Source organism: Scardinius erythrophthalmus (genome assembly GCF_964197995.2).
Source record: "Scardinius erythrophthalmus genome assembly, chromosome: 12".
NCBI lineage: Eukaryota > Metazoa > Chordata > Actinopteri > Cypriniformes > Leuciscidae > Scardinius > Scardinius erythrophthalmus.
This window is the reverse complement of record NC_138232.1, coordinates 14,795,910-14,808,813: the sequence shown is the minus strand read 5'-3', so window position 1 is coordinate 14,808,813 and position 12,904 is coordinate 14,795,910. Positions and strand designations below refer to the sequence as shown.

The window sequence follows — 12,904 nt, the reverse complement described above, 5'->3', positions numbered from 1 at the left end:
TACAGTGAAGTCTGACTGTTTGCTAGCAGTTAATAAATAAACGGTGCTGACTAAACAGGTGGTTTAAAAAGTAGGATGCCTAACTGTTGAAGCAGATGCTCAGAGTTTCAGAACAGGCAAAAATACCACAGATCTAGGTCATTTGGCCCTTAAAAGAGCAAAGCAAGTCTGAGAAAACAAGGTTGACATAAAAAGATTACGCTTGTGACATTAAGTAGCCTATCGCTCATGAGAATGCTGACTATATAAACGTATCGCAAGCGTATCATTGGTAATGTTCTACTTTGGTGGGTTTTTTTCCGCCTTTGAAATTAAATGACCCCATTTATGTGACATCTTTAAAAAGGGATGACTGTATGCAAGGTAACCTCATTTTCTTTCTGACTACATGCTGGTTTGTTTCAGAGAAGGCAGGAGAAGAAACTTAAGGACCAGGCATGAAGTGTAGGAAAAAATATTTGATTCAATATTCACTGATAATCACAGCAGAGACCCAGAAAGGCATGAAATGGATTTTGTCTTCAGAGTCTGGCAGGTGGTCTTTTTACTCCTCTTTAGTGGCAAATTCTGTGGTGAGTTAAGTTATTGTGATGCTGCTTTAAATTAGTTCCATGAACAAGCTTATATATTAATAGTGTTTTCTCTCTCTCTGCTTAGACTGCTATGGAATCAGATGTGTTGGAAAGTTGATAGTAGACTCAGATGTCATCCCCATGGGCTCCAACTTGACTGTAGTCTGCAAGTCAAACACTGAGCACTGTGGCAGACTCTTTGCCATAGATTACAACAGACAGACAGTTTTCGAAGCAACGAATTGCTCTGTAATAAAAACACAAATAGTCATCAATCGGCCAAACTCTTCACTACTCTGCAAGGTGAAGGAGGGAGACACATGGCACAGTGTTTGCGGCAGAGATCTCCAAGCCGGCTGTAAGTTTGTATGTTTATCTGTATTCACACGCTCTGCACCATATAGACGCTAGGACCCATTTATTATTACATTAACATCTCCATTAACTCATTTTATTCAAGTCAAAAAATGTATTGACTTAATCAATCTGACTAAATGTAAATGATTTTTAAGGGTTAAAAGAAGAAAAAAAGGTCCCACTTTAAAGTGGCGTTAAGTACTATGTACTTACAGTACATCAAAAAATAAGTACAATGTACTGTGTTCATGTTGTATTGTAAAACACTTTTGCTGCTATTGAGGTGTGATACGGGTAAGGTTAGGGACAGGTGTGGTGGATTGGGTAGGTTTAAGGTGTAGGGGAAGGGTCAACTGTGTAATTACAAATGCAATTACATAAATTAATTACAGCTGTAATTACATGCAGGAATTTTTCAAATGTAAGTACAATGTAAAAACAAGTAGTTACACAATAAGTATATTGTATCAAATTATTAATTTCAATGTAAGTACATGGTACTTAAAGCCACTTAATATAAAGTGGGACCGAAAAAAAACCCCCACATTTGTTAACTAGATCATGAAATATAAATATATAAGGAAATGCATGAATTGAAGTTCTGTAACATATGCGTGAAAGTATAATGTAATAATGCTGTTATGATGCTAATAGTAATTATCTTAATTGTTTTTCTTTTGTTAAAAATTATAGATAGTTGTGAACGTGACAATTAACAGTTTTTGGTTAATAATATCCAGCTATTAATTAATTTTCTGCTTTAGACCCTCCAGGTAAACCGAATATCAGCTGCGTCACATACCAACATTCGGAGTTTGTTAACTGCTCTCTGACGGTCACAACCAAAACACATTTAGTTACAAACTTCAGAGTGACATTTCAGTAAGTATGACCTATTTGGACATTTTGATAACATCGAGGCGGTCTTGTACATTTTATATGCGACTTTGTCTTTCTCAAACATATTAAAGATCGAAACAGCCGTTCTTCTATTTTATCTTCCTTCAATGTCTTTCTCTCTTTGCAAAGCAACAGTACATCTCCGTTTCTCCTGTATAAGACGGACAAGGACTGTACTTTCTCTATTCCACGATCGCTGTTTGATGAGAACATGAATTACACAGTCCACGTAAGAGGTCAAAATGCATTAGGAGAGTCGCACTATAATTTCCCCTTCTCGATTTGGGACATTGGTAAGAGACTAAACTACACACACTCATTTCTGAAGCACTTTCTCATTTTGATCATATCATGATCTCTTTTTCTTCTGCTCAGTAAAAGCGGTATAATGTTTTGACATACCAAATATGCATAGATTTGTCTAGCCTGAATGATATGTTGATTTTATGACATTTTGATTTTGTTCAGTGATTCCGAGCACTCCAGAGATAACACAAGTTGTGTTTGAAAATGGTGCTCTTTCTCCTACAATATACTGGACTGGCTCAGAAGATGTACTGAAACCAAGTATGAGGTTCAGAAGAGCGCATGATGACCAGGACTGGGTGAGAGGATTTGTGAAAAATGTGTACTGGTTTAAAACAAGTCGTCCATTAGCAAGTAGTAGAGCATTTTGCTCTTGTATTTGATCAGGACCTGGGAAGAGTAACAGAGCTCCTAGCTGGATGCATTTTGATGCAGGAAACTTTAAAGCCGCTGATGCTCTATCAGTTTGAGCTGAGAGTGTGTGTTACTTCAACAAACTGCAGCATGTGGAGTCATCCCTTCAATATAACCAGCCCTGGGATAGGTAATTCCTTAACATTTCTTTTTTACATTTTCAATAGTCAGATGAAGTTAGTTTAAATGTGTTTTACCTGCAAATGGTTTAATACATTTTTTTTTAAATGCTCTAGCACCCTCACACAAACTTGATGTGTGGAGAGTCATCAACAGGACCAGAACACATGGACTTCAGAATGTCACCGTGTTGTGGAAGGTAACAGTACTGGACAAAAAAAATCATGAAATTAAAGGTGGTTGATTTCAAAGGAAAAACTTTACAATAATACACAACCGTTCAACAGTTTGGGGTTGATAAGTTTTTATCAAATAAATGTTTTTTAAAGTCTTTTATGCTCACCAAGCTGCATTTGTTTGATCAAAAATACAGTAAAAACACTAATATTGTGAAGTATTTTTACAAATTACAGTTTTCTTTTTTAATATATTTAATGTGATTTATTCCTGTGATGGCAAAGCTGAATTTTCAGCATCATTACTCCAGTCTTCAGTGTCACGTGATCCTTCAGAATTCATTCTAATATGCTGATTTGCTGCTCAAGAAAAAATATTTTGGGAATATTTTTGAGGCTTAATATTTACCTTGATACTTTTTCATGATTCTTTTAAGAATAGAAAGTTCAAAAGAACAACATTTAGTTAATGCATGATTCATTTCTTTAAAGAAAATATCTTACTGCCCCTAAACTTTTGAACGGTCGTATGCATTGTTACTTAAACAGCACCTTAAATATTACCTTTTTATATAAAAATTGACTTTATATACAAAGGATTTTTCATGGTCCTTGTCACATTTTTTCTTAATGATTAGTGACCTAGAAATCTTAAGTCTTATTCATTTTAATTTTCTGAAATTTCTGTTGTTTTTATTTTTTCAAAGTCCTGAAATTTGGTTTATTTCCATTTTAAAGTAGACTGTGAATCCCAGACTTGCAATGACGTTTGGACCCCACTGGATATTTTGAACGAAATATAATGTACAGATTATTCAGTGTTATTCTCAGAAGTAGCTTTAAAGAATCCCTTGAATATGTAAATTCTTTGAAGAGCTGAATAGATTGTTGACATAACAATGGCTGTTAAAATATTTTATTGTTTCTTTTGACCTTCTTTTGAGCTTTTGTGCTATGACTTGACCTTACAAGAGATTAGTTGCCAAGCTTCAAATAATTTAACCCAGCTAACACAAATCTAAGAACATTTTGCGGTAACACTGTGTCCTTGTTGCATACGTTACATGTACTCACCATAGTAATAACAGTAAATTATGCATAATTACATGCAACTAACCCTCAACCAAAACCTAATCCTACGCTAACCCTATAGTAAGTTATTGTTAATTAATATTACTTCGTTCTTAAATATATAATTACACTGTAACAATGACACCTTCAAATAAAGTGTAACATGTTTTGCTAACGTTCCCAAAAAGTTATAAAAAATGTATTTCTGAATGTTCTCTTAACAATCATAATGTCCAGTTTTTTTAAATGTTTTAAAAATGTTTTTTCTTGTCTTGATTTTGAACGTTAAGTGAACATTCTATTTTATCATTCTAGGAATGTACATTTTGAATGTTCTATGAACATTCTGAAACAAGTAGTAACATTTAAAAAATGTGAGATGAACATCTAATACGTTTCAGAAAAAAAGTTCCATAATAAATAATGTTTTTGTGCTAACGGTTTGAGACCAGGTAACGTTTCTGAAAATTGTATTTAGATTTTTTTAAATATCACAATAATGACAACGAACATCAGACAAAGCACAAAGGAAAAAAAGGGTTTCCAGATTTTATAAAATAATGAATTCCTGCTCCTCATTGAATATGCGATCTTCTCTAAAAGTACACAGCTACAAACCTCTGACAACCACAATCCAATCGGCACATCAGTGTCAAAATTGAGCTATTATCAACAACATTTCAGTAAGCGTAATGGAATTACCTACTAAACACACCTCTGGGTCCATTGGAAAATCATTTCCATGAATCTGTGATATAATATCATATACTTGCACCCCAAACACCTTCACTTTAGGACACAACCAGGTAGAATATTGTTTCTCTTCTTCTGTACCACATCTAAAGCAGAAGGGTGTAATAAAGACCAGATAACTTTGAACAAACATTCTATTAACATTACTGGAAGAACATTTGGTCATAACTTTAAGAGAACCATGACTGAATCTTCTGAGAATGTTCCCTGTTAGCTGGGTATTATTAATCTGTACACTCACTGTATATTAGAATAGCTTTATGTGAGGAACAGACTGAAACTAAATGTTTCCATCCCACTCGAGAACTGCTGCAGTTAGTGAGTTTATGAACCAGGTCAGTCCAGTTTGTAAATGAATCATTCAGTCCCATTTGTGAACCACATCAGGCAGGTCATTGAAAGAACTGACTAAAAAGAATGATTTGTAATGTCATATATGAAGAAGAAAGAACATCACAGCCCTTTGCCCTGAACATTAACTCTCTTGCTGACTATGTATTTCTCCTGCATCTTCCAGCACCATAAACCAGAAAATTACAGTGGAGATTTGTTATATTACAAGTTATCTTATATAGAAGAAGGCAAGATCCACGAACTGAACTGCTCAGCTCGTGTCACCCATCAGACACTTCAGCTGAGCGTAGCAGAGGTTAACGTGAGTGCTGTGACATCAGCTGGGTCCTCCCCACCCACACCTGTGAGCTTGAGATGGACAGGTGAGAAACAGTTGATTTATTTGAGTTTTGTAGGACACAGAAAGTGCAGCACCCTTAATCTTCGTCTGTAAGAAAGTCCTACATTTCTCTCTTTGTGTTTGCGTCACAGATAAACCAGCTCCCATGATAACATATTCAGTTCCAGCAGCAGGGGGCAGTGTGCTTCTAGCATGGGACATGTCTCATGAGGAAGTGGAGGGCATTCTGGGTTTTGTTGTACAGTGGCAACAAAGCCCAGTGCACTTAGAATGGAAGAGATTAGGAAAAGACTATAATTTTACATTGCTACAAGGTAAGAAATAATTGATCTTAAAATCTAAGGGTTAAAGTAATTCAAAAGGGTTTGAAAAACACAGTAGCCTTTAATATGTTATGTAGATTGCTGTAGTTAACATAATGATGTCCATTATCTGAGTTCCATTTATAAAGCCCTTAAACAATTCTGAACTCGCAGGTATGCAAGCCGGTGTCCTGTATAACATTTCATTATATGCTGAAGAAGCCAGTGGAGTTTCAGATCCTGCATTTGTTCAGGTTTATGCCAGGGAAAAGAGTAAGTTCATGTTTACTTGTATATTTGCAGTTTAAAAATATTACAATTTAAAATAACTGTTTTCTATTTTAATAGATTTTAAAATGTAATTTATTACTGTGATGGCAAAGGAGAATTCTTAGCATCTTTACTCCAGTCTTCAGTGTCACATCGTGATCCTTCAGAAATCATTCTATCATGCTGATTTATTGCTCAAGAACTTTTGAACGGTAGTGCACATAAACATTGTACACACTGTAACTGTTCATGTTACACCTCATATAAGTGTGAATGAGGTGTCTATTTCAAAATGTTTTTTTTCTTCATATTTATAATATAGCCTATAGCTATAACTAGTAGTTTAATTATATCTGACTCTATTAAGTTATACATTTGATTAACAATATTACAATTACTTAATTTAGTAATATAAGTACTACTTACTAATATGTTTTTAAAACATTAGGATAAAAATTTCTTACAAAAGAACAATAAAAACCAAAAAGTATAGCAATAATCCCTTCTTTCCCTCGAAATTGCCACAAGAGGGCAGTAACAGAAAATTTGTCAAAAGTTAGTCAGTTTATGGGTAGGTTGTAAATACAAAAAGTTAAAGAGTTATATCAATTGTTTAACATTTTGCTACTCAGTGATTGAAGATGCACTTAATGCACCTCTTCTGTTTTTTTTTTTTATTTTAGAGCCTCTATCCGGTCCAGATGTATCGATTACAACCGTAGGGGAAAAGCAGATTTTGATCCAATGGGACGAGCTCGCTCAAGAAAAACAAAGGGGATTTATCACAAACTACACCATTTATTTCCAGAGACACAGAGACAAGAGACTTATCCAGAACCGTAAGTAAAACAGTTGTTTGTGAGTGTGTTAACTTGGGCTGTGGTTTATGTCTGAATGTGGTAGAGGGGAGGAGTCACACGGTTTGTACACAGAGAATCAGAACATTTGTTTTTTTTTTATTAACACTTTCTCGACATAAAAGCAATGTTGTTGGGTTTTTTTCTTCCAAAACACCTCAGGTGTCTTTAACCTCACCCCACAAGTGATGCAGTGCACCTTCATGCATTTAGCATAGTGGAAAGACTACCTGTCTTTGGTTTGAGACTCATCACTGTCACACCCACAGTTTGGCAGCTGGGTTTTCCACCATTTACTGAAAAAGTTCACATCCTCTTCCAGTAAACTCACTCCCCTACACTTCTACATTACACTTCTAAAACAGACGTTAAAACTTTTAGTGTAAATAAGCTGTGTAAATAAGTGTAAAATTGATTTTGGAAGCATCTAACATGGGAACCACTTTTAAAAGGTTTCGGTTTTATATCTTGTTGTTGTTGTTGCATTGGTGAATTATTCTTTAACAATATTCTTAAAAAATAATAGGCTAATCCTAAACTGATGGTTTTTCGCTGGTCTCCCAGCCTGGACAAGCTAGTGTTCAGCCAGCTGATCTACTAAAAAGTAGAAGGGTTTCTAAACTACTTAGAAACCCTTCTAAAACCAACCAAGAGACCAGCTGGACCAGGCTGTTTAAGATTTTCGTTCAGAGATATTATCTACTGATTTTAAATCATACATTGATGCAACAACAAAGTTTTACACAGTTTTTTTCATCAGGGATAGCACTATTGTTTAAAAATTTGGGGTCGTAATATTATTTTTGAACAAAGTCTCTCATGCTCACCGAGGCTTAATTTATTTGATCAAAAATACAGGAAAAACAGTATTGTGAAATAGGATTACAATACTAGATCACTGTTTTATAATGTGTTTATATTTTAAAATGTAATTTATTGCTGTCATGGCAAAGCAGAATTTTCTCCAGTCTTCAGTGTCACATGATCCTTCAGAAATCATTCGGATATGCTGATTTGCTGCTCAAGAAACATTTATTATTATTATTATTATAAATGTTGGAAATGTTGGGCCGCTTTTTGTGGAAATCATGATGCATTTTTCAGGATTTTTCAGAATAAATCTTTTTAAAGAATAATACTTTTAACAGTAGTGTAGTTCCACCAGTTTATGTATATGTGCAGGTTTTGGTCTTTTTTTGGGGTCGTTTTGCTTTGCCAGTAAGGCTCAAAAAGTTCCTTTGAAAATCCAGATGACTTAAACTTGATCTACTGCAGCTTGTTGTTATTAATGGCAGTGTTGAGTTAATATTTTATTATTGCAAGAGAAAATTAAATGTACAAGTGTTGGAAAAAAGATGTCACTCTCAAAGGGACAGGCCCATATGTCAGATTTAACTAAAACTGAAAACTATTCATTGATGGGCCTCACATGCTTAGGACTATGGCAGATGACTTTCAGTTTCTACATTTATAAAAAGAAAAAAAAAAGACTTCTGGTGAACAAAATTATTAGAGAGATGATTGCGGTTAAAATTATTAGAGAGAAAATTGCGGTTTATATGGGCTTTCATCCCTGCTGTGCACCATTGTAGATACATATTCACTAGAGTGAATCTCTTCCTGTCTTCTATGTAATTTCTGTGCGTTCTTGGTGCTACAGCTCGGATAGAGCGAATGAGACCTAACAGCAGCTATTCTTAACATGTGGCTTTTGGCATGACAGGAAGTAGAGGCATCAGCGGAAAGCATGTGGCTATTGCAAATGTTTCTGTCTCCAACGTAGCTTCTCTAACCAAACTGTTAAACAGACAACAGTATCTAAAACATGTCTGTTATGATCCTGTGGTGTAACAGTGATGTAGAAGAGACAAAAACGTACATAACGTCTTTCTCTCTGTGTTAAATATCTCCACCCTGCTGAACAGTTCAATGTCATGTTTCATCCTACAGAGTTACGCTTATGCCTTTGACCCTGAATCATGAAACCTGTTTTAAAGAGAAGCTATCTAGTCTTTGCTAAAACAAACTAAACAGAGAGTGATGCAAATTAAATGTTTTATATTATTTTCTGCTGAAAAAAACATCAAGGAAGAAACAGTCGTCATCTCCTCGTGTTTTGTGTGTGCTCTGCTTGCAGAAAATGTGCCTTACACATTTCCTAGACGTTTGAGTTGGAAGCTGCAGGGTCCACAGGAATGTTTCGATATTCTGGTGTCTGCATGGAATTCTGCGGGTGAAGGGCCCAAAGGAAAACCTGCCACCTGCTGTTGTCCCAGCAAACTATCATATCAACCCAGTTCAGACAAGACAACAGGTGCATTCTCTAATGAAATAGACGAGAAAGGTCAAGGATCTTTAAAACCAAGCATTGTACTTTGGCTAACTTAGCACCTTTGCTAACATTCTGGCAAGGTTCTCTCATAGTTATGAACAACCATTCTTCCAGTAACGTTAATAAAATGTTTGTTAGCTGGGGGATTAACTGTGTGGAGAAACTTTGGTTCAATTCAGAATTTAAATTTCCTGATAATTTAATCACCCCCACGTCATCCAAGATGTTCATGTCTTTCTTTCTTCACCCTACCTTTTTGAACCGGAACATGCGTGACCTTTCAACGTGATTACATAATGCGTGGTGCATCGCAGAGACGAGCATTTGCGGTCAAAAAGTATATAAATGTTTTTTTGTTTTTCTTAAATGGCCGATCGTTTCGCTAGATAAGACCCTTATTCCTCGGCTGGGATCATGTAGAGCGCTTTGAAGCTGCATTGAAACTGCAATTTGGACCTTCAAACTGTTGTACCCCATTGAAGTCCACTATATGGAGAAAATCCTGGAATGTTTTCCTCAAAAACCTTAATTTCTTTTCGACTGAAGAAAGAAAGACATGAACATCTTGGATGACGTGGAGGTGAATAAGTTATCAGGACATTTTAATTCTGAAATGAACTAATCCTTTAAATCACATTAGTTTGACCACAATCAATTACAAGCATGCATATGTTTTAAATACAGTATTTGACAAAAAGATGTGAAGAGTGTTGCTATACTGAAATATTACAATTCTGTCATCATTGTTTACTCATATTCATGTCGTTCCCTGGTACTTGTATTAAGATATTTTGTTTTTGTTAAGTCAAAGTCATTGAGATCCAAATCAACACTGGACCCCATTGACTTAACAAAAAACAAAAATTGCGTTCCAGCGACGAAAGTCATACTATCGCTTTAAGAGAATCAGTATGAGTTTCAGTGCACATTTTGACTACAATATCACTCATTGTGTAGGGTATGGGTTAGGGCTGCATACTGTGCATACACAAGACGCTGAATCATATTCATGCATTATTCACAAAGCATGCACTTATAAAGTGATTTCAAAGATATTATAAACAGTTAATGCAGAATTGTTCTAACAATACCATTTCATGTTAATGTGTACTTTCCAGGTGGAATGATAGCTGGAATTTGTTTGGCTGCTGCTGTTCCTTTAGTGATCCTGGCCAACCTGATGTACCTGAAATGTGTGCGGCAAAGGTGACATGCTAGGGGTTTTTGATGGTGTTTGCACTTTCATTTGTGCAAGTAGTTTCACAATGTGGCTCATGCTTGCAGTCTTTCATAATGTTACAGTCACAGCCAGTGTGAAGTGGAGAGTTCAGAGCAAATTGTTGTGATAAAACAATGGCCATTTTATTTAAAATAAGCTTAATATAATGTATAGTTGTTAGGTGAAGTTAGGTGAGTGTTTGTTTGTGTATAACTTACTTTTATTTCCTAAAAAATCTTTTAACAGAATGATGAAAATGTGCATGTCCATGGGAGTCTATTGGATTTTTGAAAATTTACCGAAATTCGATAACAGCAATGCTATAAAACTACTAAAGGTAATTGTTTATTTATACAATGTCATTTTAGATCAATGAGATGTCAATGAGATCTTGCGAAGTGGGTTTGGTCAGTATCTCACAAGGCTGGAGGGATTACATTACCGTAATTTAGATACATTGTGATCAAATGGGAAAACGGCATTTTCACTCTTCTGAAGCTGTCATCCATCTCCAATAGAAAAACATACTGAACTTCAGAAGGTCACTGAACCTTAACATAACAGATAACGCATTGATTGTATTGGCAAAAACTAAAACGCACACACACACACACACACACACACACACACACACACAAAAAAACAGCATTCACAAATCAACTGGACGAGCATAATGAGGAGGTGTCCAGTTCGGTATGGGTACAGATGATCAGTTAAAAAAAAAACATTATGAGGCACTGTAGCAGAAATTACATGGTTATGGATGTCCTCAGAATCTGTCAACATTGAATTGTTATTGTACAATATTGTAACAGTCATTGTAGAGTCATAAGCCTTCTACAATGGTTGAAGGAAAACAAATTTTACATTTTATAGAGGCCTTACCCCATGTTCATGCCTGTATTATAGCTCACTGATGACTATGCAACATGCTGTTTGTAATTGAGTTAAGAAAAGAGTGTAAAAGCAGACAACACTGTCTAAAACTATCATTGACATTATGCAGTTTTGTAAAGGTAAACATCGAAATACCTTCAACATACTTGATTATAGTCAAAGTGCATTACAGTTATATGGAATTGCACCTGTTATTGCAACTATTATTAGACATTGTCTTCATACTTACCAATACCTTTTTGTTCCTCTTAGGATGACAGCTATGGCCCCTGGGGACCTCTTTCTGGAGACAACGATCCTCCCTTAACTCCCATTGAGGAAGTTGATCCGTCTTGGGAGAGGCAAGACTCTTATCCAGCTGTTCTTCACGTCACAGAAACGTCCACGACGGACGTGATTTGCATTGATTCTCCTTATAAACCTCAGTTATTGACCGCTTCACAGAGAAATGAAGACGTCTCTGAGACTACAGAGGAAGAACTAAAGGAGGAGGACCAGTTCCCTTTGTTGGTGTCTCCATCACATCATGACTTCAGTTGGGATTTAACCCGTATTCCCGTGATACATGGGCGTTTTAATAGCTTCTTAGCCATGGATGGAGCACTCGGATTGGGCGTTCTTGAAGGCCTCCTCTCTTCCCCTCAGATAGCTTCCAAGAAGGATGGTAGAGTGGAAGAGAATGAGAGGACTGTGGGAACAGGAGATGTAGGGCAGAGCACTTTCACAAGTCAAACTGTACTTCCCATTGACCTGGAGAGCTGCCTCAGACAGCCTGTCTTTAATTCCAGCCCATACTCCCCACAAGGGCTTTGCCATAGTTTTTCAATTCCAGAAGAGGGTTAGACGATCTTTTGAACACGTTTTTAAGAAATATCTTGCGGGCAAGAGTACTGCTGAACTGAATATCGCCATGGATGTAATTCCGGGATAAACACAACCATATCCAAGCACTTGTATGAGACCATCTTGTACATAAGCATTAAGGTTTTTTATGATTTTACAGTGATGATACTCTATTTTCTGTATATTGTCTGCACTTCAGCCAATGTGTGGCTTTAGTCAGATGCATATGAATCACTTTGGTTTCGCATACAAGTATGTTGTATGTTGCTGAGTTATCTTTTTCTTAGTAACTTCTTCCTCTTGAATACTGTTTTGATACAAATGAAAAGACACACAGCTGTCAAATTGCACTTTTTTTGCCTAAATAATCTTTTATATATATATATATATATATATATATATATATATATATATATATATATATATATATATATATATATATATATATATATATATATCTTATGGACAAAACGTTAAGAAACCTTGGAAAAAGCAGTACGCTTAACTGTATTGAATGTCCACTTGTATTGTACTTTTTTTAACGACTTGCAGTCGCAGATAATATAATATTGAAATAAAAGGCCACTCTAGTGTATTTAAAGAGAATACACTTTAATGATTGTTTCTTAACACACTTAAAAAGTGCACTTGTAATAAAGTTAAAAGGTTGATGTACTTAAAGGGTTAGTTCACTATAAAATAAAATAAAAATGTCATTAATTAATTACCCTCATGTCTTTCCAAACCCTTAAGACTTTCGTTCATCTTCGGAACACAAATGAATATCTTTTTGATGAAATCTGAGAAATCTACCACTTTGA

At 35.5% G+C, this 12,904-nt stretch overlaps 1 protein-coding gene across 1 annotated transcript; it reads left to right on the top strand.

The window, feature by feature from the left end:
• Positions 1-508: 508 nt before the first annotated feature.
• On the top strand, positions 509-12,111 carry il23r (interleukin 23 receptor; the record flags this gene model as incomplete). Its single annotated transcript, XM_081380586.1, has 15 exons — positions 509-572; positions 658-930; positions 1,694-1,811; positions 1,959-2,122; positions 2,298-2,434; positions 2,523-2,679; positions 2,786-2,868; positions 5,187-5,385; positions 5,495-5,677; positions 5,840-5,938; positions 6,619-6,774; positions 8,930-9,106; positions 10,243-10,330; positions 10,590-10,680; positions 11,493-12,111. 15 exons carry the CDS (start codon positions 509-511, stop codon positions 12,081-12,083), a joined length of 2,580 nt encoding a protein of 859 aa, XP_081236712.1. The 3' UTR covers positions 12,084-12,111.
• Positions 12,112-12,904: the final 793 nt, after the last annotated feature.